Source organism: Pelodiscus sinensis, chromosome 1, assembly GCF_049634645.1.
Source record: "Pelodiscus sinensis isolate JC-2024 chromosome 1, ASM4963464v1, whole genome shotgun sequence".
NCBI lineage: Eukaryota > Metazoa > Chordata > Testudines > Trionychidae > Pelodiscus > Pelodiscus sinensis.
Window position 1 is genome coordinate 301,432,161 of NC_134711.1, and position 24,340 is coordinate 301,456,500.

Here is a 24,340-nt window from a genome sequence, read left to right on the forward strand (position 1 = left end):
TGGGGACAGGGGAGTGGGGACAGCGTTCTGTAGCTGGGGACAGGGGAGTGGGGACAGCGTTCTGTAGCTGGGGACAGGGGAGTGGGGACAGGGGAGCGGGGACAGCGTTCTGTAGCCGGGGACAGGGGAGTGGGGACAGGGGAGCGGGGACAGCGTTCTGTAGCCGGGGACAGGGGAGCGGGGACAGCGTTCTGTAGCCGGGGACAGGGGAGCGGGGACAGCGTTCTGTAGCCGGGGACAGGGGAGTGGGGACAGCGTTCTGTAGCCGGGGACAGCGTTCTGTAGCCGGGGACAGGGGAGTGGGGACAGGGGAGCGGGGACAGCGTTCTGTAGCTGGGGACAGGGGAGTGGGGACAGGGGAGTGGGGACAGCGTTCTGTAGCCGGGGACAGGGGAGTGGGGACAGGGGAGTGGGGACAGCGTTCTGTAGCTGGGGACAGGGGAGTGGGGACAGCGTTCTGTAGCTGGGGACAGGGGAGTGGGGACAGGGGAGTGGGGACAGGGGAGCGGGGACAGCGTTCTGTAGCTGGGGACAGGGGAGTGGGGACAGCGTTCTGTAGCTGGGGACAGGGGAGTGGGGACAGGGGAGTGGGGACAGCGTTCTGTAGCTGGGGACAGGGGAGTGGGGACAGGGGAGTGGGGACAGCGTTCTGTAGCTGGGGACAGGGGAGTGGGGACAGGGGAGTGGGGACAGCGTTCTGTAGCTGGGGACAGGGGAGTGGGGACAGGGGAGTGGGGACAGGGGAGCGGGGACAGCGTTCTGTAGCTGGGGACAGGGGAGTGGGGACAGGGGAGTGGGGACAGCGTTCTGTAGCCGGGGACAGGGGAGTGGGGACAGCGTTCTGTGGCTCGGGAGTGGGGGCTCGGGAGTGGGGTGCCAGTGGACGTAGAGAGCCCTCTGCATCTCCTCTCCCCCCCTGCGCATGCCTGCCCCGGAGCCGACCCCCCCCCCATGCAGGGAAGCCCTGCGTCTACCCCGGAGCTGAACCCCACCACCCGTGCAGGGAAGCCCTGCGCACGCGTGCACCTTCCCAGGGGGCCGACCCCCCCACCCATGCAGGGAAGCCCCACGCATGCGCGCCTGCCCCGGAGCCAGCACACACCCCCCCCCCCGTGCAGGAAAGCCCCACGCGCGCTTGTCCCCGCGCCAACCCCCCCTGCGAACACCTGCGCTGAGGCCAACCTCCCGCGCGCACCAGGAAACCCCCTGCACGCCTCCCGTGGGGCTGACTCACCCCTCCTATGTGGTGCAGGGAGCCGGCAGAGCAGCTAGCGCACTTCTGGAATTGCCAGAAGTGGCGCTAAGCTGCAGGACTTCTGAAGCCGACATTACCTCTCTTTTCTCTTGAGGTAGGTAGTGGGGTTTCTGGGGGGTGGGAGGGAAATGGGGGCGAGGCGGACAGGATGCCTCGTGAGCTACTGGTCGAGGCCTCAAGATCGACCAGTAGCTCGCGATCGACCTGTTGGTGACCACAGCAGTAAAGCCTTCACCGGCCTGAGGGAAAGCAACTGTGGGAGCCTAAGCCTGAGCAGCTAGACACTCTGGACAAGCCTCTGCCTTCCTCGGCCCTGACTGAGCTCCCTGGCAGAATTCTTATAGTCCTAACCACGCCCCTTGGCTTTCTATCAGGTGAGGGGACGGGGCTAGGCTGTGCACAAAATGGCTGGGGGGGGAGGGGTGAACATGAAGTTCACTTTCAAGAGAAATGTGAAGGTAAAAACATTACAAACCCCTGTCCTAGAGGCTTGCTTCTGGCTCATCAGTAGCAGGGAAGGGGGAAAGGGAGGGAATGCATGCTTCACCATCCCTCAACATACATGTACACAGTTCTTCCACAATTAACCCCTACAAGGCTATGTCTACACTGGCACAATCTTGTGCTAGAAATATGCAAATGAGGCTCAGCGTGGACTATTGCTGAGCCTCCTTTGCATATCTAATGAGCTGCCATTTTTGCGGAAGAGGCTCTTGCGCCAGAAGGAGCGTCTACACTGCCCCATCTTGCGCAAGAAAAGCCCTCTTGCGCAATGCCCTTATTCCTGAAAATAATCAGCATAGCAGCATTGCACAAGGGGTTTTTTCTTGCACAAGAAGGGGCAGCGTAGACAGCTCCTTCTGGCGCAAAAGCTTCTTCTGCAAAATGGTGGCACATTAGATATGCAAATGAGGCTTGGCGATATTCTACGCTTAGCCTCATTTGCATATTTCTGGTGCAAGATCACACCAGTGTAGATGTAGCTCAAGGCTACGTCTAGACTGGCATGATTTTCCGCAAATGCTTTTGACGGAAAAGTTTTTCCGTTAAAAGCATTTGCGGAAAAGAGTGTCTAGATTGGCAGGACGCTTTTCCACAAAAACACTTTTTGCAGAAAAGCGTCCATGCCAATCTAGACGCGGTTTTGCACAAGAAAGCCCCGATTGCCATTTTCACGATCGGGGCTTTTTTGCGCAAAACAATACCACGTTGTCTACACTGGCCCTCTTGCACAAATGCATTTGCGCAAGAGGGCTTTTGCCCGAACGGGAGCAGCATAGTATTTCCGCAAGAACACTGACAATCTTACATGAGATCATCAGTGTTCTTGCGGAAATTCAAGCGGCCAGTGTAGACAGCTGGCAAGTTTTTCCGCAAAAGCAGCTGTTTTTGCGAAAAACTTGCCAGTCTAGACACAGCCCAAGTGTCTAGACAGGACACAGACACCGAGAGGTGCAACAGGGTTTCTCTGTGAAGCAAGATAGGAAGAATGAGGGAGAGCAGAAATATTTATGGGGAGGCTGAGTACTTAAGATAGTCATGGAAAGGGAAGTTGAAGCAAAATGCAGGACAATGTAGCACTTTAAAGACTAACAAGATGGTTTATTAGATGATGAGCTTTTGTGGGCCAGACCCACTTCCTCAGATCTATCACTATGGAAAGGGAGGTATAGCATTGTATGTCAGCTCCCCTAGCCTAGGTGTAGAGAGTCAAGGGCGTGCCTTCTGCTCAGCCAATAGAAGGTGGGAGTACAGTATCTCATACATTGACTATTAGTTAACCGTCAGTATGTCAGCCCCTGCCAGAGGCTCTGTTGCAACTGTGCTAGAAGATCCTCCATAGTACTGCAGTTTTCAGAGCTGGACAGAGCCATGTCAGAGAAACCTGTCCTGCTACGTCTGCTTCTTCAGTCTCTGGCAATCTTGCCTCATCTACCTTGTCTGATGGGACGACAACACTGCATACATGCGATGAGGGGCGGCACTTCCCTTATCTCGCTGTGAGGAGCAGGGGTAAGTGGCCTAACTCCATTAGCAGCCAGGGCGAGGCATGCAGTGGGTGCACACAGCAGCAGATGCTGAGGGAGCCCAAAGCCATAAGGAAATGGAGGAGGGTGGGGGCGAGCCCATTCACCACGCGGGGAGCTGGGCTCGCCACATATGGAGCTTGCGAATGTTGCCATGGACCAGAGACACGAACCCCAGGGCTCACGCGCCGCCCCGGCCCTTCCAGATTCCGCAGCAGTGAGTCACCCGTGTGCGCATGCCCAGGGCAGCCCCTGCCTGAGTGCGGAACCCTGCGCTCACGGTCCAGTGCAGCCGCCCGGATGGAAATCGCCGATACGTCGCCAGCGCGCGGGGCTGGGGAATCGGCTTCTTTCCGGCGCTGGCGGCGGCTGCTTGGAGGTGAGGGGCGAGTAAGTCTGATGCGAGCAGCCGCCGGCCCCACGCGCATTGGGCGGCTCGGCTCAGCGCGGGAGGGGGTGTGGGCCCGGCGGGCGAGGCCCCTCTGCAGCGCGGGTGGGGAGCAGGGTTCCTGGGGGAGCGGGGGGCGGAGCCAGGGCCCGCCGCGCCCTGCTGTGATTGGTGCCTGGCCGCGAGAGGCGCGATGTCAGTCACCCCCGCGCCGGTCTGACAGCAGGCGCCGGCCCTAAGCGATGGCGGCGCCGGGCAGGGGGCCGCGGGGAGCTCGCCCCACCCCGCGGGCGGCGGAGTCGCAGAGCGGCTAGCGGGGGCGGGGACCGGGACCGGGCCGGCAGCCTTGAGTCGGGGCGGGGCGGTAGGCCCTGGCCCTGGCGCCTGCGGGGGCTTCGCTGGGGCTGGTGTAGGGCCGGGCCCGCAGGCCCAGTTCTTGGCGCTTCCTTACTGACGTGGGGATGCCGCCGTTGTTTCCCTCAGACCCTGGGGATCTCGCCCCGCCCGGAGGGTCAGACGTGACAGCAGTGGCGCCTGTGCCTGGGAGGCCGCCTCATCTACACTGTCGCCGCAGCAACGTGGAAGGGCCCTTGATAAAATGCTCACTTCTTTGAAACTCGGGTACAAATTAATGGGAAGAGGCCAAGAGGAGAAATAAGCTATAGAGCGCTTTGATTGAAGTGAGTGCTAATTCTTTGCTTGTAGAAAGGATTACACTTTAGAAATGTATAAAGTGACATAGTGATATGGGTAATTTCTAGCAGACATGAATGTGGAAACAGTTGCAAGTGAAGAGGAATTCTGAGAGATGCCTGGGTTAGTTTTGCTATTTTTGTTCTTTTTAATAGTTAATAAATCCTTAATTTAGGGCTTGTCTACATTTAGCACTGATGACTATACCCCTGTAGACCTTCAGCAACTAGAAGGGTTTTCTGGTCAGCATGGATAATTGATGTCCGAAAGGCTATATAGGATGTAGGGATGTAAGGGACCCGTCAATTACTAAATAAGCATATGCTCATTGGGTAGTCAAATAGTCACTCTACTAGTCTCTTCCCCCCCCCCCCCCCGCACCCCTCCTGCTGTCTCTATCAGAGGAAGGCAGAAGGGGGGGGGGGGAACATGAGCTTGTGAAGGGGGAGCTGGCTTAAAAGCTGGTTCCCCCCAGCACTGTCTCCATGTGGGGGACAAGGGAGGTGGGGTGGCGGCACGGGAGGCAGAGACACCGCCAGGGGAATGGAGCATGAGCTGGGAATCAACTGTCCCGGTTTGTGCTGGGTTCTCCTGGCTGCCCTACTGCTTTTTAAATGTATTAAAAGCTGCCAGGGGCAGAGGCGCAGCTGGGAGGATCTGATGCAAGCCAAGTGTCAGCTGTCTCTAGGACTTCTTAATACATTTAAAAAGCAGAGGCTTAGCAGGGTTAGTTTTCAGGGTCTGGAACTAACCCCACTGCGGCTCTGCAGCTTCCCCCCTTATTAACTAATTCCACCAACTACTCAATTGGTTGATTCAATGCAATATAACATCCCTAATAAGTAGGTTAAGAGAAGAATTCTTCTGTTAACCTCATGCTTTAGTTGGCTTAGCTTAACTTCATCACTCAGGGCTGTGGATTTTTCTACATGCCTGGGCGACATAGCTTGGTCCATCTAATTTTCTAGTGTGGACCAACCCTTAGAGTATGTTCCTTTCAAATACAAAAGTATCTTGTTTTGATGGTAGTCAACGTTAAATAGGAGATAGCAAATGGCATCCATGTAGTTATTTTAAACAGACTGGATTACTGTTCGAAGTGAAAGACAAGTGGGCGAGAATCTGTTATTGAACCAACTTCTATTTGTTAGAGAGATGAGCTTACACAAACCTGAAGAACTGTGTAAACGCCAAAGCTTATCTCTCTCAAATAGAAGTAGATTCAATAAAAAAAAGTTACCTAACGCACCTTGTCTCCAATATCCTGGGACCAGTGAAGCTATAACATTACATGCTCGTGAGTCATTTCGAGCCTGTGATTAACCATTCTACCATAAGAATTAACAAAATGATCATTTAATTGTTTTCTTCTATCACATACTTGTTTTTAAGAAAAGAGCTCATTCCATTATTGTGCATGAGAAGGGGAGTGGGGCAGAGTTCTGAGCATTTAAATTGAATAAAGAAACATTAGCCTGCATGACAGTTTTCATCTTAATGAATAAGAATTTATATATGCATCTTCCTGTGCATTATGAGAATGTTAGAGAAGTCACTTAGATGACAGTTGAGGGGGAAGTAGAAATAGTTTCTCATTTAGATCAATTGTGAATTTGTATAAAAGCTAGCTCTCGCCCTGTGCTGTAAAAACAGGATCAGATTTGTAGTTGCATCATATTTATCTCTAATAATAAAAGATCTCTATCTGAAATTGTCATATTTTAATTTCCCAGGTGACAGATTGGAGAACAAATGCTGTTAATAATGGTAGGGCCTATTTATCTGTAGGTATAACAAACTTCTTCAGAAAATAGTCACTGAAACAACAAGACATGATGCTGTTTTGGACATAGTAACTATGTTATAGAAAAGCTGGTGATGAAAAACCTTGAATCAAATGAATCCTAGTTGATTCAATGTAAATTAAATAGGAGAATAGTGGAAAAAAAGTTGTAACTAAGGTTTGATTTCAAAAAGACAGATTTGGAGACAGTAAAGTTATCTGGACTGAAAAGCTCTAGGATTTAAATGTGTAAGAAGTTTAGTTTTTACCCCTTTGCTTTAAGAAATTTCATCTGGAATTTGCTGCTGAACAAGGAGCAGGATGCAATTTACATGGGGTAGTAAACAGAAAATGCAGTGGATCTAATCTACCTCGACTTTAGTAAAGCATTTGATACAGTACCACATGGGGAATTATTGGTTAAATTGGAAAAGATAGGGATTAATATGAAAGTTGAGAGGAGGATAAGCAACTGGTTAAAGGGGAGACTACAGCGGGTTATATTGAAAGGTGAACTGTCAGGTTGGAGGAAGGTTACTAGCGGAGTTCCTCAGGGATCAGTTTTGGGGCCAATTTTATTTAAACTTTTTATTGCTGATCTTGGCACCAAAAGTGGAAGTGTTCTAATAAAATTTGCTGATGACACAAAGTTGGGAGCTATTGCCAATTCAGAAAAGGATCAGGATATCATACAGGAAGATCTGGATGATCTTGTAAATTGGAGTGATAGCAATAGGATGAAATTTAATAGTGAGAAGTGTAAGGTTATGCATTTAGGGATTAATAACAAGAATTTTAGTTATAAGCTGGGGACACATCAGTTGGAAGTAACGGAGGAGGAGAAGGACCTCGGAGTCCTGGTTGATTATAGAATGACTATGAGCCGCCATTGTGACATGGCCGTGAAAAAGGCTAATACGATCTTGGGATGTATTAGGCGAGGTATTTCCAGTAGGGATAAGGAGGTGTTAGTGCCATTATACAAGGCATTGGTGAGACCCCATTTGGAATATTGTGTGCAGTTCTGGTCTCCCATGTTTAAGAAGGATGAAGTCAAACTGGAACAGGTACAAAGAAGGGCCACTAGGATGATCCGAGGAATGGAAAACCTGTCTTATGAAAGGAGACTCAAGGAGCTTGGCTTGTTTACTTTAACCAAAAGAAGGCTGAGGGGGGGACATGATTGCACTTTTTAAATATATTAGAGGGAAAAATACCAGGGAGGGAGAGGAATTATTTAAGCTTAATACCAATGTGGACACAAGAACAAATGGATATAAGCTGGCTAGTAGGAAGTTTAGACTTGAGATTAGACGAAGGTTTCTAACCATTAGAGGAGTGAAGTTCTGGAACGGCCTTCCAAGGGAAGTAGTGGGGGCAAAAGATCTATCTGGTTTCAAGATTAAACTAGATGGGTTTATGAAGGGGATGGTTTGATGAGATAACATGATCTTGGTAACTAATTGACCATTCATTATCAGTGGGAAATAGGTCAATGGAGGGATGATAGGAGTTACTATAGAGAACTTTCTGGGTGTCTGGCTGATGAGTCTTGCCCACATGCTCAGGGTTTAGCTGATCGCCATATTTGGGGTCGAGAAGGAATTTTCCTCCAGGGTAGATTGGCAGAGGCCCTGGAGGTTTTTCACCTTCCTCTGTAGCATGGGGTACAGATCACAGCTAGAGGATTCTCTGCATCTTGGGGTCTTCAAAGTATTTGAAGGCTTCAATATCTGAGGGTATGTCTACACTACAAAGTTAGTTCGAACTAACTTTCATAGGCGCTACACTAGCGCTCCGTTAGTTCGAATTTAATTCGAACTAACGGAGCGCTTAGTTCAAACTAGGTAATCCTCATTCCACGAGGATTAAGCCTAGTTCGAACTAGCTAGTTCGAATTAAGGGGTGTGTAGCCCCTTAATTCGAACTAGTGGGAGCCTGCGGCAAGTGCAGCCGGGCTGATGGCCGACTGCTGTGATGTGCCCAGTGTGGGTACTCCGGGCACTCCAAGCCAGGACTGCTTTGCAAGTGGGGCACCCCTGAGAACTGTCTGTCCGGGGTGGGGGTCGGGACCCTTTAAGCACAGCCCTCGGCTAGCCTGAGACAGCATCTCCATGCTCTAAGTCCTCCTCTGATGCCCTGCCGGCACTGCTTCTGGCCATCCTTAACCCCGCTTCAGGGTCCACTTAATGTGGACGCACTAGTTCGAATTAGCAAAACGCTAATTCGAACTAGTTTTTAGTTCTAGATGCGTTAGTTCGAATTAGCTGTAGTGTAGACATACCCTGAGATATAGGTGAGAGGATTATTCTAGGAGGGGTGAGTGAGATTTTGTGGCCTGCACTGTGCAGGGGGTCAGACTAGATGATCATAATGATCCCTTCTGACCTTAAAGTCTATGAGTCTGAGAAAAAGGGAATAAAATTCAATATGGATTTGCCAAGGCAGATGTTGCCAGATTAATCTGGATTTTTTTTATTAGATAACTGATACATTTTAAACAAGTGAAATGTAGGAGGTATAATCTGGACTTCAGTAAAGCATTTGAATGAGTCCCACACATGAAATTATTAGTTGTAATACAGACAATGGAGATTAGTACAGGACCTGTAACTGCATAAAGAACTGACTAATAGATGATGCCACCCATTTCCAATGAGCACCTCCATCAATAGATGAGGATCTGCTCTCTGCTTGTAGTGCCCTCTGTTGGCAGGTAATCTTGCCAGATAGGTCTGCAGAGGCTCAGCACTTTCTAAGCTATATTCTTACATGTTTGAATGCAGAAAGAAAAAGAGCCAGTCCGTGCCATTGGAATTTCTTTAGCCCCCTCTCTGGACTAAGATTTCAGCCCGTTATGGGCCAGCCTACAATCTATCCTGCTCTCTTGGGGTATGTATACACAGCAACATTATTATAATGTCAAAATACTGTCAAGCTGGAGGACTTCTTACTCTGACTCTTGTAACCCTCACTGTATGGGTTATAAGCTATTTCGAAATAAGATACACAATTGATGTAGCTCAATTTGCGTAGCTTATTTTGAGTTAAGCCCTGCAGTGTAGATGCACCCTTGCAGAGTAGTTTCCACCCTGGCCTTCTCCCTGGAGTCCTGCCTTTCAATGGGGCCTCTAAGCAACACTTGTCCCCTTCTCAAAACTTGACCATTCTGCCAGTGACCTGACGTGGGCCCACCCACTATTCTGGATCCTAAGCCAGGAAACCTATAAATAACAATCACTTACTGCTTTTGTTACATTGCTGCTATTCCCTGAGCCGCTTTCCACACGTCCCCTTTCCACTTTATCTTTACCTCAGGGCTGAAGTTATCACTTGAGCTCCCACATCCAGCAAAGAGCATCTTTCTTTTGCCACGTCCCAACAAGCAACTGATCTATTAAGGGCCTGCAGCTCTTTTTAACTGAGTCTGGTGTGTGCGGATTGGCCACTTCACCACAGCCTCTCTAGGTAGGCCTGGAGTGGAGTGTGATGGAACAAAAAGCCTCCAGCAGGGAGATCTCAAAGGTCCTTATCCACTCCATCACAGAGAAAGAGGGCTATACTGAAAGGAGAGCTGTCCATCTGGAAGGAGATGACTGATTAAGTTCCCTGAGGATCTATTTGAGGACCAATCTTGAATATTTTTTTCTTTAGTGACTAATGGCACAGGAAGTGGAAGTGTGCTAATGAAATTTCCCAATGACACAAAGTTGGGATGCATGATCAGTACAGAGGAGGAATGGAATATTATACATGAAAAATTGGGTGAGTTAGAGGATTAGACTAAGAAATTGGATGAAATTTAATACAAATTCATGCTCTTAAGGAATAACAAGAATTTCTGCTTTAAACTTGAGACTCAGCAGTTGGAAACAGGAGAAAGACCCATGTACATTAGTTAATCACAGGATAAAAACTGCCAGTATAATGTGGCTTTGAAAAAGTCATATATGATCCTACAATATATGCAAACTATTTCCAGTAAAGATATAGGTAAAGTACTAATGTTATTGTGTGAGGAATTGGTAGGGTCTCAGCTAGAATACTGTGCACGATTCTGATAACCCATGTTCAAGAAAAATTATTTCAAGCTGGAAAAGATGCAGAGGAAGACTACTAGGATAATCAGGAATGGAGAGCTGGTCTTACTAGAGGAGACCAAAAGAGCTTGGGTTGTTTAGCATAGTAAAATGCAGGGTGAGAGGGAATACAGTTGTTCTCTCTATATACATCAGGGTAGCAATTACCCTGGAGAGAGAACTATTTAAGGCTAAAGACAATGTAGGCACAAGAACCAAAAGGTATAAAAGAACCATGAATAAATTCAGGAAGAGGTTTCTAGCAATCAGAGAAGTGATGTTCTGGTACAGCTTTCCAATAGGTAGCTTGTTTGCCCCTATTACATGTAGTTTTAAGGTCAAGCTTGATAAATTTGAAGTATGAGATTGATTGACTGGATTGCCTGTGATAATCGGAAATTGGGCTCAGTGACCAAAAAGATCCCTTTCTATGCTATATATATTTGTTGTTTTTGGATTATGAACGTTTGGGGCAGAGGTTATGCCTGTGAAGATGTTTTTGTGCAGTGCAGAGCGTGGTGATCTACAAATCTGATGATGCCTTTGTACAGCAATAGTTGCCAGATAATAATTATCATGGAAGAAAGTGCAAAAATAATTGAGAGAAACAGACGTGATGGTCTAGTGAAAGCTGGCATCAGTGGAAACATAAGAGAAGGGACAGAGCTATGAAGAAGCCTGTTAACAAGCAGTTTGAACTTAATGTTGGGAACAAAAGGGAGCAGGTGGAGGAACTGAGAGCTCAATCCAACTCTTATTAAAGTCAGCGAGGAGAGATGTTTCTTAGTGGTTGGATCAGGCAGAAGTGATAAAATGGTCAGGGAGATTGACTTACTAGCTATGGTTTGAATGGATTTAAAGGCTGTGTATTATTTAAGAGGATGCAGTACGCAAGATGGGGGAAATGAAGGCATGGGCTAAAATTTTGGTTGTGGATGGAAATAATCATAAAAATACTGGGAAGAAAGAAACAACAAAATTTGGTCACAACCTGGATGAAAGAAAGAGAAGTCCGTGATGCCAACCATATGATAGGAACGATGATATTTCAGTCAAGAAACAGCTAAAAGAGGTTCAATGGGCTCTTTTTGAGGTGGGAAAAATTCAATTTTGAATACTTCTTGTTTAATTTGGTGGGAATGTTAGAGAAACAAGTTGAGATGCAAGATTTAATATAAAGAGACAGGTTTGGGGGTGGAAGGAAGGTAAATTTGGAGGTGATTAAAAAGATAGCTTAAGCCACGAGGGCAAATAAAATTACTTTAAAGTAAGAGAGTTTAAAGTGAGAAGACCAGGGATGGGATTATAATGGACTCTCCACCAGAGAGTATGAGAAGGGAATATTAATTAACTTGTAACCAGTAAAAATGGACTATTAAAAATGCTGGACTGTCAGTACTAGAGGACTTGCTCATGTTTTGTTAATAAATTTTGCAATCAATTTATCCTTGAATTCCTGCCTGTCTTGGCAGCAAAAGAAACTGCGTGTGTGAAAAGAATCCAGTCATTTCTCTCTGATTCTGAGCTTGACGGAATTATGCATCCCTTTGTCAGTCTGCTGCTTGGATGAGAGACTTGCAAAAAACCTAAAAGCATTATTAGACGTGAAGCAATTCCCCAGTGTGACCTTATAGGGTTTATGTTGCTGGAAGTGGTTATCCCTTAGATATGATGTAAAGCTGCATTCATTATTTGTCATTGGAGAAGAGTACTGTTCTTTGGATCTTTATACTAATAACTCAGCTATTGCATCATAATTCTGTGCTGGGTAATTACATTTGTTTAACTAAAATTTCTCGTGCTGTTTCTCCTTACTCCTAAAACATTGTTGTGATTGACTTCAGAATGGCTATTGCAGTGAGAGGAAGGAATTGAAATTTTGTGTTTAGTTCTTTATTTTTATAAGGCTAAGAATAAAACTTTAACTGTTTGATTTATTTTTAAGAAGTTGACTTTGATGTCTTTTCACCAAGAGGATGACTTTCATTATTGTTTTAAGCAGCTGCAAAGCAAGATATTCTTGGTGAGCTGACCTGACAAATAGGGACATAGAATCTAGTTCATGTTGAGCTAATACTAATAGCATTATTGTATTTACATTTAAATTAAATTCTAATTTAAATTAGAAACGGAGCAACCCACATCTTGGAATTTTACTTCACTGTACTGAACTTTGGTTTTGTTCAGAACAACCTGGTTATCTCAGCATGGATCGATCTAGGTCTCGTTTGGGGGGAGGTGATGAGCAAGCCTCTCCCATGGAGCACAGTCATGGTGAAGATGAGAGACAATGGCAGCAGGAGCGCCTTAGCAGAGAAGAGGCCTATTACCAATTCATTAATGAACTCAGTGATGAAGACTACAGGTTAATGAGAGACCACAATCTTCTTGGCACTCCTGGTAAGATATGGATGGTTACGGCAGAGGAGACCATACACCAGCATAAATCTGTAGTAGTATTATGCCAGCGTAACTGAAAGTACAATTTGGTCTGTGTAGCAGGAACACTGAAAAGTGAGATTTTTTTTAAGTTGATGGCATATCTCTTAACAATCAGTGATTTTAAATGGAAATTAAAGCTTGCAAAACAAATTCTTTTCATAGCTTAAAGCAAGAGTGAGCAATAAGTGGTCTGGAGGCTGGAAGTGGCTCATCAGGGTTAGCCACTTTATTTACTTGAGCATTCACGGGCACGGCCACTTGCAGCTCCCATTGGCTGCGGTTCACCATTCTTGATCAATGGGAGCTGTGGGAAGTAGTGACGTGGCCTGTGCCACTTCCCACAGCTCCCGTTGTCCATCAGTGGTGAGCCGCCATTGACAGCCACCATCTTAATGTTTAGATTTTTAATATGCATCTAAGTGATAACACTGAAAACATGAGCTTCCAGTGTATTACAATTTTAAGTATGATATTTTTAAATGAACATTTTAGTTAGGCATGTTAAAAATTGTGTAATAGGGTAACTGTAACCACTGAAAATCTCAGCAGTTGCATACGCTGCAGGCTCTGTGCCAGCGAAGCCTCCTCCCCGAGGGGGCTAAATGTAACTGACACCATTAACTGATAAGCATATGGTTATTTGTTAAATGGTTAATTGTGTGCACTCTAACATCCCTACTTAGAGTACATCTTGTATAAAAGAGAATTTTTTCAGCATCTGAATTCTAAGAGCATATTGATGCTAATAGATTGACAGTTTATAATGACATGCAGTCTTCTGCTTAGATACATTTAGTTCCTTTGTGGTGCCTACTTTTATTCTACTGTCTGTGTTTGTATTGATTGTCTGCTATATATTTGAGACCGTATGTGTGTCTGTCTGTGAGTCTGTTTAAGAACTACTCCTAAACGGTAAGAGCTACGACCACCAAATTCGGTATGTGGCTTCTTCTTATCATAACTTAAAGCAAGGTCAAGGTTTGGTTGTACAAAAGAGTGGGATGTGTGTGGAATGCAACTGTTTCTCACCAAACAAAGGGAAGGGTGTGATAGCAGGGATAGTAATACTCAGGAATGACCACATAGAGGTAGCAAGCATGAGAGACCCCTGAATAACCACCGGAGGCACACAGCACCGGAGAGCAGTCACTGGCCAACAGCATGACCCTAAACACTGTCCTGAGCTCCCACACCTCAGCCTCCCAGCTCCCACACATACACACGCACCTCACAACCCCCTCCCCTGATTCCTGCACTCCCCACTACCTAGGCCCCTCCTAGCTCCCCAACCCTGACTCTTGAGCCCCCCACATCCCCAAGACCGTACCCTGACTCTGCACCCTGCACACTCCCAGCCCTCTGCTGTGAAGGACCTGAGCAATACTGGGTAAATCTTCTAGTAATCTTATAATCATGTTGGTGTCTCTTCTATGTCTTAGTGTTTTATATTATTTTTGAATATTGATGTAACAAGAGAAATATAGGAAACAATTTCATTGTTATAATTGTATAAAAAAGTAATATGCAAATGTTCTTGACAATCAAAATAACTTACTGAAAGCCTGATGACATAATTACCTAAGTATGTGAACTATTTCAGGAGAAATAACCTCAGAAGAATTACAGCAACGTTTAGAGGGGGCAAAGGAGCATCTAGCATCTCAAACTGATGTAGAAAATAGGGAAGGTGAAGGAGAAACAGCTGGAGGTAAACTTTCATCCTTTATGTCTATACATAACACATTGGGGTTTTTTTGTTTTGTGTGGGTGTTTTAATATATATAAATAAATACTGGCCTATTCAAGTGGCATTCATTCTAAGTCTGGTTTATTATTTTTTTTTTTTTTTTATTCTGTGTAACTCTTTTTCTCCAGGTAGCAAAATGAACAGAATGTATATCCTATGAAAGTGAATTAACTTACATTACTTCACAGTAAATGATTTAGGTTGGCAACATATTATTCAACCTGACCCTTACCTCCAAAAAAGCAATATTTGCATAGAAATAACATACTTATTTCTGCCTTTTAAAAATAAAGACAGATCAAACTATTTTTTTCTTTATTATAGAATTGGCCAACAGCTGACATTAGGAGAGAAATGATTTTGTTTTTAAAAACTAATCTTTTTTTAAAAACAAACTTGTCCTTCTTTTAAAAAAAGGTAAATTCTATGCTGAAATTAATATTCTCTTCCTAGATAGATAGATAGTTAGGTCAAAAAAGACTGTTTAATTCCCAGATTAAAGCTCCCAAATTTGATTAACTTCTTTATATCACAGTCTCTTTATTTCTTTGAAAAATCCATCTAATTCTAAGCACTTCTTTGTGAAATCAGATCTGGTGAGTAGTCTCGTGGCCCTTCATTAATCTGACTGAGCCAAAAATCTAGCTCTATTTGTGTGAGAATAAGTGTTTTTTATTCTGTGGAGTGGGAAGATTTTTTTTTTCTATAAACAAAATTGTACCAAAGGTTCACATCTTTCATTGTGAGCTGGAAGGAATCCTATATGTATAAATGGGTGGAAGAAAAGAGTTGGGCAGGGAAAGAGACTTAATTTTCCAGAGTCTTGTTATCCAAGGGATAATTCTAAATAGTAAATAAAAATGTGGCAGTTTAAAATTGAAATAACTTGTCTACTTCCTTATTAATCATTGAGAGAATGCTGAATGATTAGTCAGTTTTCTTGATGAAGACTATAACATAGTTCAGGGGTGGGCAATAATTTTTAATGGGGGGGCCGCTCCAAGATTTTGGTAAGTGGTCAAGGGGCATACTTTTATATGGATGAAGTGTAGGGTCTGGGATGGAGGTTGGGTGCAGAAGGGAGTGCAGGGCAGGGATTTGGGGTGCAGGAGGGTGTGTGCAGTCTGGGAGGGAATTTGGGTGAATGGAGAGAGTTTGGATATTGGGGTGGTGACCTGGGTCAGGGGTGCGCGAGGTAGGGGTTGCCAAATGCAGGCTCTGGATGGCAGGTGCTTACCTAAACTGCTCCTGGCCAGCAACCCAGCACAATTCCTGCAGCCCCAGGCTGCTAAAAGCTTCCTATTATCAAAACTTAAAGTAACCTAAGGGTTCGGTTGTGCCAGGAAGTGGGTTGTGCCAGAAATGAGATTCTGTCTTTTTTCTGTTTGGTTTTAAGAGAAGCAATCACAAAATCAAGTACCGGTACTGTCCTCAAAACTGTTATAAGTCAGCAAATGTTGAAAGAGACTGAACCAGAGGTGAAAGCAAGTGGTGTGCCTTGGTATGCCACTCTGGTAAGAAGGAGCTGGCCATTTGGGGCGCTTGGCTGCTGGAATAGGTGGTGCGTGCTCCCAGCCTGGCCACCAGGGTTCTGCTACAGGCTGCTGCACTAAGCATGAGGCAGCCAGGCTGGTGAAAGAGGCGCGCGCACACACACACACGCACTCTCCAACCCTGATTCCTGCACTCTCCCACACACCCCAAACCTCTGCCTTGAGCCCCCCAACACTTTACCCCACACTTAAATTTCTTACTGGTACTGGTGTTTCACAACCCCACCTCCACACACATCGCAGGAGGAGTTGTGATACATCAGCGCCTATAACAAATGTGAGTTACTTTTACCTCTGGACTGAACCAAGATGAGCCAGAATCATAGAATACTAGGACTGGAAGGGACCTCGAGAAGTCATCGAGTCCAGTCCCCTGCCCTCATGGCAGGACCAAATACTGTCTAGACCATCCCTGATAGACATTTATCTAACCTACTCTTAAATATCTCCACAGATGGAGATTCCACAACCTCCCTGGACAATTTATTCCAGTGTTTGACCACCCTGACAGTTAGGAACTTTTTCCTAATGTCCAACCTAAACCTCCCTTGCTGTAGTTTAAGCCCATTGCTTCTTGTTCTATCCCCAGAGGCCAAGATGAACAAGTTTTCTCCCTCCTCCTTATGACACCCTTTTAGATATCTGAAAAGGCTATCATGTCCCCCCTCAATCTTCTCTTTTCTAAGCTAAACAAACCCAATTCCTGCAGTCTTCCCTCATAGATCATGTTCTCTAGACCTTTAGTCATTCTCGTTGCTCTTCTCTGGACCCTCTCCAACTTCTCCACATCTTTCTTGAAACGTGGTGCCCAGAACTGGACACAATACTGAGGCCTAACCAGCGCAGAGTAGAGCGGAAGAATGACTTCTCGTGTCTTGCTCACAACACACCTGTTAATGCATCCCAGAATCATGTTTGCTTTCTTTGCAACAGCATCACACTGCTGACTCATATTAAACTTGTGGTCCACTATAACCCTAGTCCTGCCATACTCCTTCCCAGACAGTCGCTTCCCAGTCTGTATGTATGAAACTGATTGTTCCTTCCTAAGTGGAGCACTTTGCATTTGTCTTTATTAAACTTCATCCTGTTTACCTCAGACCATTTCTCCAATTTGTCCAGGTCATTTTGAATTATTACCTTATCCTCCAGATCAGTCGCAACCCCTCCCAGCTTGGTATCATCTGCAAACTTAATAAGCGTACTTTCTATACCAATATCTAAATCGTTGATGAAGATATTGACCAGAGCCGGTACCAAGACAGACTCCTGCGGAACCCCACTTGTTATGCCTTTCCAGCAGTATTGTGAACCATTAATAACTACTCTCTGAGGACGGTTATCCAGCCAGTTACAGTTACGCACCCACGTTATAGTAGCCCCATCTAAGTTATATTTGCCTAGTTTATTGATAAGAATATCATGCAAGACAGTATCAGACGCCTTACTAAAGTCTAGGTATACCACATCCACCACTTCTCCCTCATCCACAAGACTCGTTATCCTATGAAAGAAAGCTATTAGATTGGTTTGACATGATTTGTTCTTTACAAATCCATGCTGGCTGTTCCCTATCACCTGGCCACCTTCCAAGTCTTTACAGATGATTTCCTTTAATTACTTGCTCCATTATCTTCCCTGGCACAGAACTTAAAAACTGGTCTGTAGTTTCCTGGGTTGTTCTTATTTCCCTTTTTATAGATGGGCACTATATTTGCCCTTTTCCAGTCCTCTAGAATCTCTCCTGTCTCCCATGATTTTCCAAAGATGATAGCTACAGGCTCAGATACCTCCTCTATCAGCTCCTTGAGAATACTAGGATGCATTTAATCAGGCCCTGGTGACTTGCAGGCATATAACTTTTCTAGGTGATTTTTGACTTGTTCTTTTTTTTATTTTACCTTCTAAAATTACCCCCTTCCCACTAGCATTCACTATTTTAGGCATTCCTACAGACTTCTTGGTGAAGACCGAAACACAGAAGTCATTGAGCATCTCTGACATTTCTAAGTTTCCTGTTACTGTTTCTCCCTCCTTACTGAGCTGTGGGCCTACCCTATCCTTGGTCTTCCTCTTGCTTCTAATGTATTTATAAAAAGTCTTCTTGTTTCCCTTTATTCCTGTAGCTAGTTTGAGCTCATTCTGTGCCTTTGCATTTCTAATCTTGCCCCTGCATTTCTGTGCTGTTTGCCTATATTCATCCTTTGTAATTTGTCCTAGTTTCCATTTTTTATAGGACTCCTTTTTTATTTTTAGATCATGCAAGATCTCATGGTTAAGCCAAGGTGTGGTCTTTGCTGTATTTTCTATCTTTCCAACACATTGGAATAGCTTGCTTTTGGGCCCTTAACAATGTCCCTTTGAAAAACTGCCAGCTCTCCTCAGTTGTTTTTCCCCTCAGTCTCGATTCCCCTGGGACCTTATCTATCAGCTCTCTGAGCTTACCAAAATCCGGCTTCCTGAAATCCATTAGTCTCTATTTTGCTGTTCTCCCTTCTACCCTTCCTTAGAATTGTGAACTCTATTATTTCATGATCACTTTCACCCAAGCTGCCTTCCACTTTCAAATTCTCAACCAGTTCCTCCCTATTTGTTAGGATCAAATCTAAAACAGCTTCCCCCCGGTAGCTTTTTCAACCTTCTGAAATAAAAAGTTGTCTCCAATGCAGTCCAGTAACTTATTGGATAGTCTGTGCCCCGCAGTGTTATTTTCCCAACATATATCTGGATAGTTGAAGTCCCCCATCACCACCAAATCTTGGGCTTTGGATGATGATGTTAGTTGTTTTAAAAAAAAGCCTCATCCACTTCTTCCACCTGGGTAGGTGGCCTGTAGTAGACTCCTAGCATGTCATCACCCTTGTTTTTAATCCCTTTTAGCCTAAACCAGAGACTCTCAACACTTCCGTCTCCTTTGTCCATCTCCACCTCACTCCAAGTGTGTTCATTTTTAATGTATAAAGCAATACCTCCTCCCTTTTTTCCCTGTCTATCCTTCCTGAGCAAGCTGTACAAACATTCCAATCATGTGTATTATCCCACCAAGTTTCTGTGATGCCAACAATGTCATAATCGTACTTATTTATTAGCACGTCCAGTTCTTCCTGCTTATTTCCCATACTTCTCACATTTGTATATAGGCATCTACGATCCTGATGTGTCCTTGCCTCCCAGTTTTGCCCTGACCCTCCTTTCTCTCTGCCATTGTAGCCCACGCTCCCTCCCATTTCCAACCCATCTCCCAGGTCTCTATGTTCTCCACTTACCTGTGGGCTTTGCTCACCTGTCCCCGTTGAACCTAGTTTAAAGCCCTCCTCACTAGGCTAGCCGTTCTGTATCCACATAGGATCTTCCCCCTCTTCGTAAGGTGGATGCCATCCCTGCTTAGCAGTCCTTCCTGGAATAGTATCCCATGATCGAGGAATCCAAAGCCGTCCTGGCGACACTATCTTCGCAGCCAGGCATTCACCTCCAGTTTGCACCTGTCTCTGCCTGGGCCCCTACCTTCAACAGGAAGGATCGAAGGGAATACCACCTGTGCTCCAAACTCCTTCACCCATACCTCCAGAGCCCTGTAGTCACTCTTGATCTGCTCAATGTCACGCCTCGCAGTATCATTAGTGCCCACATGGATGAGTAGCATGGGGTAGTAGTCAGAGGGCCAGATAATTCTAGACAGTGCCTCTGTAACATCTCAGATACGGGCCCCCGGCAGACAGCAAACCTCCCGAGATGAAATATCAGGGCGACATATGGGTGCCTCCGTCCCCCTCCGAAGAGAGTCTCAGACCACCACTACCCTATGTTTCCTATTCACAGTGATGGCAGCAGACCTCCCAGCCTTGGGAGTACGGGGCTTCTCCTTCTCCGGTGTAGGGGGTAATTGCTTATCTCCTGTATAAATACGAGTATAACGGTTTCCTAGTACCATGGTGGGAGGGTTCGGAGCAGAGGTGGAGCACTGCCTGCTGCCAGAAGTAACCAGCTGCCACTGTCCACTCTGAGCCATCTCCTTCTCCACCAGTGGGGTGTCTCCAGTCCTGTGTACCAGGACAGCTACCTCAGCTGTCTCCTCATGAACACGGTCCAGGAATTTCTCATAGATGCGGGTGCTCCTCAACCTAGCCACCTCCTCCTGTAGCTCTGCCACCTGCTGCCTGAGAGATTCCACCAGCAGGCACCTTTCACATTGGATAATCTCCCCAGCCTGGATATCAGTAAGTGGGAATTGCAATCCACAATCCCTGCAAAACAACACCAGGATCTGGGTAGCGGCATCCATGCTCAAGTGCTCTTTCTGGCTACAGGCGCTGGTGTGGAAGACAGAAGCAGTGCTGGCACAGGTGTTGCAGGTCTTCCTGACCATCGTAGGCCTCCCTCTGTCAAACTCCCTCTCAAACTCCCCTGTCTGCAGCTCCTGTCCACTTCGTTCCCTGGTCACTCTGCCTCTGGCTTTTAAAGCATGCTTGCCTAGGCCAGGCCTGCCCCCTCGTGAGTCACACAGGGGAAGGCTGACCAGATGCAATCAAGAGAGTAATTGAGGGGACAAAGGGTCAGGCATTCAGTCCCAACTGCCACAGCAGCTGAAACTGAAACTGCAGTCACCTGAAACCAGATTCAGAATTCAACAAACAAACAAAATTCAAACAGTCGAGCAAACGCATTCACACCAAAAGCGAGTACTCCCCAAGTAGCCTGTTCAGCAGCGGGATCTCTTGCGGTCCCTCTCAAACTCCTCTGTCTGCAGCTCCTGTCCGCACCTGGAATAGGATTGCTTCTCAATAAAACTTACGGAAAAGAGATAAAACAGAGAAATTTGGTGTATTCTGGTTTGGCACAGCTAAATGAATGCGTGCATAAGGTTTGAAAACTCGAAGAAAATGTTATTGGAAATCAAATTGACTACAGGCCTTTTTTGTTAAAACATAGCAAATGATAAGAGTTTATGTGGGGGGGGAAATATACTTGACAAAATTCCCATTTAAAAAAATACTAAAAAAAAGGAAAAGTTTTAACAATTTAAGAAATCTTTAATAAAAATATAATAATTTAAATAAAACGTGCATTTTCCTTTTTTTTTTTTTTTTTTTTTTAAGGCTAACTGAGTTAAGGACCCAAGCAATGCTGGGTAAATAATCAGCCATTGGTACTGTTTACAATGGGCTGTGATGGATTCTCAATCCCTGGCAATTTTTAAAATCAAAATTGAATGTTTACTGTAAAATACACCCTAAAATTTAATCTTGGGGAATTCTGTGTCTTGTGTTAAACTTAATGGTCCCTTCTGAACTTTGACTCTATTACACTGCATAATAAAGCCAAAAGTTTATCTTTAGCAAAATAGCAGCAGTATAGACACACATCTAACCTACTGCTGAAATCATGTAAATCAAGAAGAAAGCTTTGAAAAGGCTTGCAGGTAGTACATAGGTTAGAGGGCACCATTGTATGCAAAATGTGTAAAATTTTAAACATTAGAAAAATAAGAGGGTTCTATATCTGCTTCTTACAGATTCAGAGGTTTTTGGGGAAAATTCGAATAGTGACTCTCTACTAGAATGGCTGAACACATTTCGTCGTACAGGAAATGCTACTCGCAGTGGACAGAGTGGGAATCAAACCTGGAGAGCTGTGAGTCGGACAAATCCAAATAGTGGGGAATTCCGGTTTAGTCTTGAAATCAACATAAATCATGAACATAATAGTTTTGAAGCTTCGGGTGATGAATATATAGACATCTCAAACTTGGATACTAGCACCATGCATATGGATAACAGACATCAAAGAGCAGTCAGTCCAGTAGCCACACGAACTAGGAGCAGGACTTCAAGAGATTCACATGGTGAAACTTCTAACACTGCAAGGACCAGAACTGTGAGAAATTCTGTAGCACAGAGCACTGAAGAAACTTCTTCTCATGTCTTAGGAAGGCTCAGAAACAGAACTAGGGAGTCAACAGGCCTTTATAGAACAAGAAGCACTGCACATATTTTTTCGGACACTAGTGAGCACGTTGCTAGGCAAAGGGAAAGACAAGCAAGAGTTACATCCACTGGACTCCAAAGAGCTAGAGCTAATGTTCAGGTGAGTACAAGCCAAAGACTAGGAATTCTAAGGTTAAGATCTACTTTGAGCGGTCGAAGCCGTTCTCCACTTCAAAGACAAGATGGCTCTTCTAATTCTGAGGAGCCTAGATTGAGGCAAAGTAGGAATTCACACCGTAACTCTAGAAGGTCTACTAGGAGATATACAGCTCAGTCTTCCTCTGAGCCGGATGATCAAACAGTTGGCAGCACACAGGCACCACAGTTTTTTAATTCAGCCCCAACATTGGGCATAACATTGGAAGAGGATGAATCTAGTAGATCAACAGCAGCAGTTAGAAGACATCCAACTATCACACTAGATCTTCAGGTGAGAAGAATTCGCCCTGGGGAAAATAGAGATCGGGATAGTATTGCTAGTAGAACACGTTCTAGAGTGGGAATGGCAGAAAACACTGTTACTTTCGAAAGTGATACTGGTGGATTTCGCCGAACAATTTCCCGATCAGAACGTGCAGGTGTGCGAACCTATGTTAGCACTATACGGATACCTCTTCGTAGGATTTCAGAAACTGGGCTTGGTGAACCTTCATCAGTGGCTCTTCGGTCAATATTAAGGCAAATCATGACTGGTTTTGGAGAACTGAGCTCTTTAATGGAGACTGAATCTAATTCAGAAATTCAGAGGGGCCGTCAGCACTTACCAGATATACAATCAGAGCTGAATTACTCACGTGCAGCAAATGATAATAGTGAGCTAAATGAGGCTTCAGTTAGGCATAGCTATGTTGAAGGAGCCAGCAGTGAAACAAGTGGACAGAATGATGGGAATCAACATTATGGTCTCATTAATGAAAATCAGGAGAGCAGACAGTCTCAAGAGGCAAACAATTTGGTTGAAAATGGAACATTGCCCATTCTTCGTCTTGCACATTTCTTCTTGCTAAATGAAGATGATGACGATGAGCACTTGAGAGGTTTAACCAAAGAGCAGATTGACAATCTAAATACCCGTAACTATGGGGACAATAACACAGAGAGTGAAATAAGTAAAACATGTAGTGTTTGTATCAATGAATATGTAATAGGGAACAAGCTAAGGCAGTTACCGTGCTTGCATGAGTTTCATATTCATTGTATCGATCGCTGGCTTTCTGAAAATTCTACTTGCCCCATTTGTCGGCAGCCTGTATTAGCGACTAATTCAGCAGACAATGGCTAAAGTTACTTATATTATTTAGTATTCAGTTATTTACTTCTGCTATATTTATGGTGAATCATATAGGCTGAATCATAATTTGGATAAGGGTACATTTGTTTGGAGCTTTTTATTAGACTTATTTAAAAATATAGGAAAGTTGCCTAAACTTAATGTACATACTAAGTTTTTTCCTTCCAAAGCACTGATCTAGTATTGTATGTAGAGCCAAATGATCTTCATAAAGTTTATATTTTTTTAGGTAATGGTTTTTATGCTAAGCACTTTTGTAAATATAGAAATGTAATAGTTAATCAGTCCTGCTATGTGTATGTTTGTTTTTAACAGTGGATTCTATTTAGATTACACATTTGTCTCACAGGTTTGCTACTGTGTTGAGAAATTGGGGTCTAAATAGCCATTCATTAGCTTTTGTTCTAAGAACAATTTATTTTACAGAAGGATATCTTGCTGGACATGTTTGTTGAAGATATTTAAGTTACTAGAAATGCTCAATTTAATATACAGTATATTTTTTTAATGTTGAATATCCTTTCTGAAAACCTGCAAGTTTGGTTCTATTTAAGCTTCTTTATAGCAATTTTTGCATGTGGTTTTACACAGTGCTTAATATTGACAAGTTCTTATTTGAAAGTGGATTGGATTAAGTGACATTTTGAAATGTACATAATTCAATGCAGTGACTCTGACAATCACTGTCTTTCAATAGTCAGCAGTCAGATCACTCAAAATGACAATTCTAAGAATGCCTGCCTCATTTGAACATAAAAACTCGTTGAAAAAAATAAACATTTAAGAAGCTTTTATTTGCCTTGAAATTATTTAATCCTAGTTCATGTTTTTAAGACACTTTCATTTGAAAATGGAAAGAATTCCTTGATTTGAAGATGGAAAGAATTCCTTGATCATCATGTAACAGGCATGATTTCTAAATCCTACTTGAAAATACAGATTTATTGTACTTTTGTATAAAAACACAGATTTACACTATTAGTCCTTTTAAAAACTCTGATAACCACATGGAATGACAACAATAGTGTAAAGAAAGCTAGGCTTTCTCCAAACATTCCTGTATAATATCGGATCTTAAAATTTATATCAATAACTTAT

General features: G+C 44.5%; 1 protein-coding gene across 9 annotated transcripts; it reads left to right on the forward strand.

The window, feature by feature from the left end:
- The first annotated feature begins 3,076 nt into the window (after positions 1-3,076).
- RNF6 (ring finger protein 6) lies at positions 3,077-24,034 on the forward strand. 9 transcript variants are annotated; one of them, XM_075919246.1, is made up of 8 exons: positions 3,527-3,672; positions 4,154-4,350; positions 6,097-6,130; positions 8,933-9,038; positions 9,801-9,911; positions 12,413-12,625; positions 14,268-14,375; positions 21,480-24,034. In XM_075919246.1, exons 5-8 carry the CDS (start codon positions 9,833-9,835, stop codon positions 23,231-23,233), a joined length of 2,154 nt encoding a protein of 717 aa, XP_075775361.1. In that variant the 5' UTR covers positions 3,527-3,672; positions 4,154-4,350; positions 6,097-6,130; positions 8,933-9,038; positions 9,801-9,832; the 3' UTR covers positions 23,234-24,034. The 9 variants fall into 9 exon arrangements, with proteins under 9 accessions (XP_075775363.1, XP_075775362.1, XP_075775361.1 ...); XM_075919248.1 differs by lacking the exon at positions 3,527-3,672 and adding an exon at positions 3,077-3,268 and having other exon boundaries at positions 6,097-9,038; XM_075919247.1 differs by having other exon boundaries at positions 3,505-3,661; positions 6,097-9,038.
- Positions 24,035-24,340: the final 306 nt, after the last annotated feature.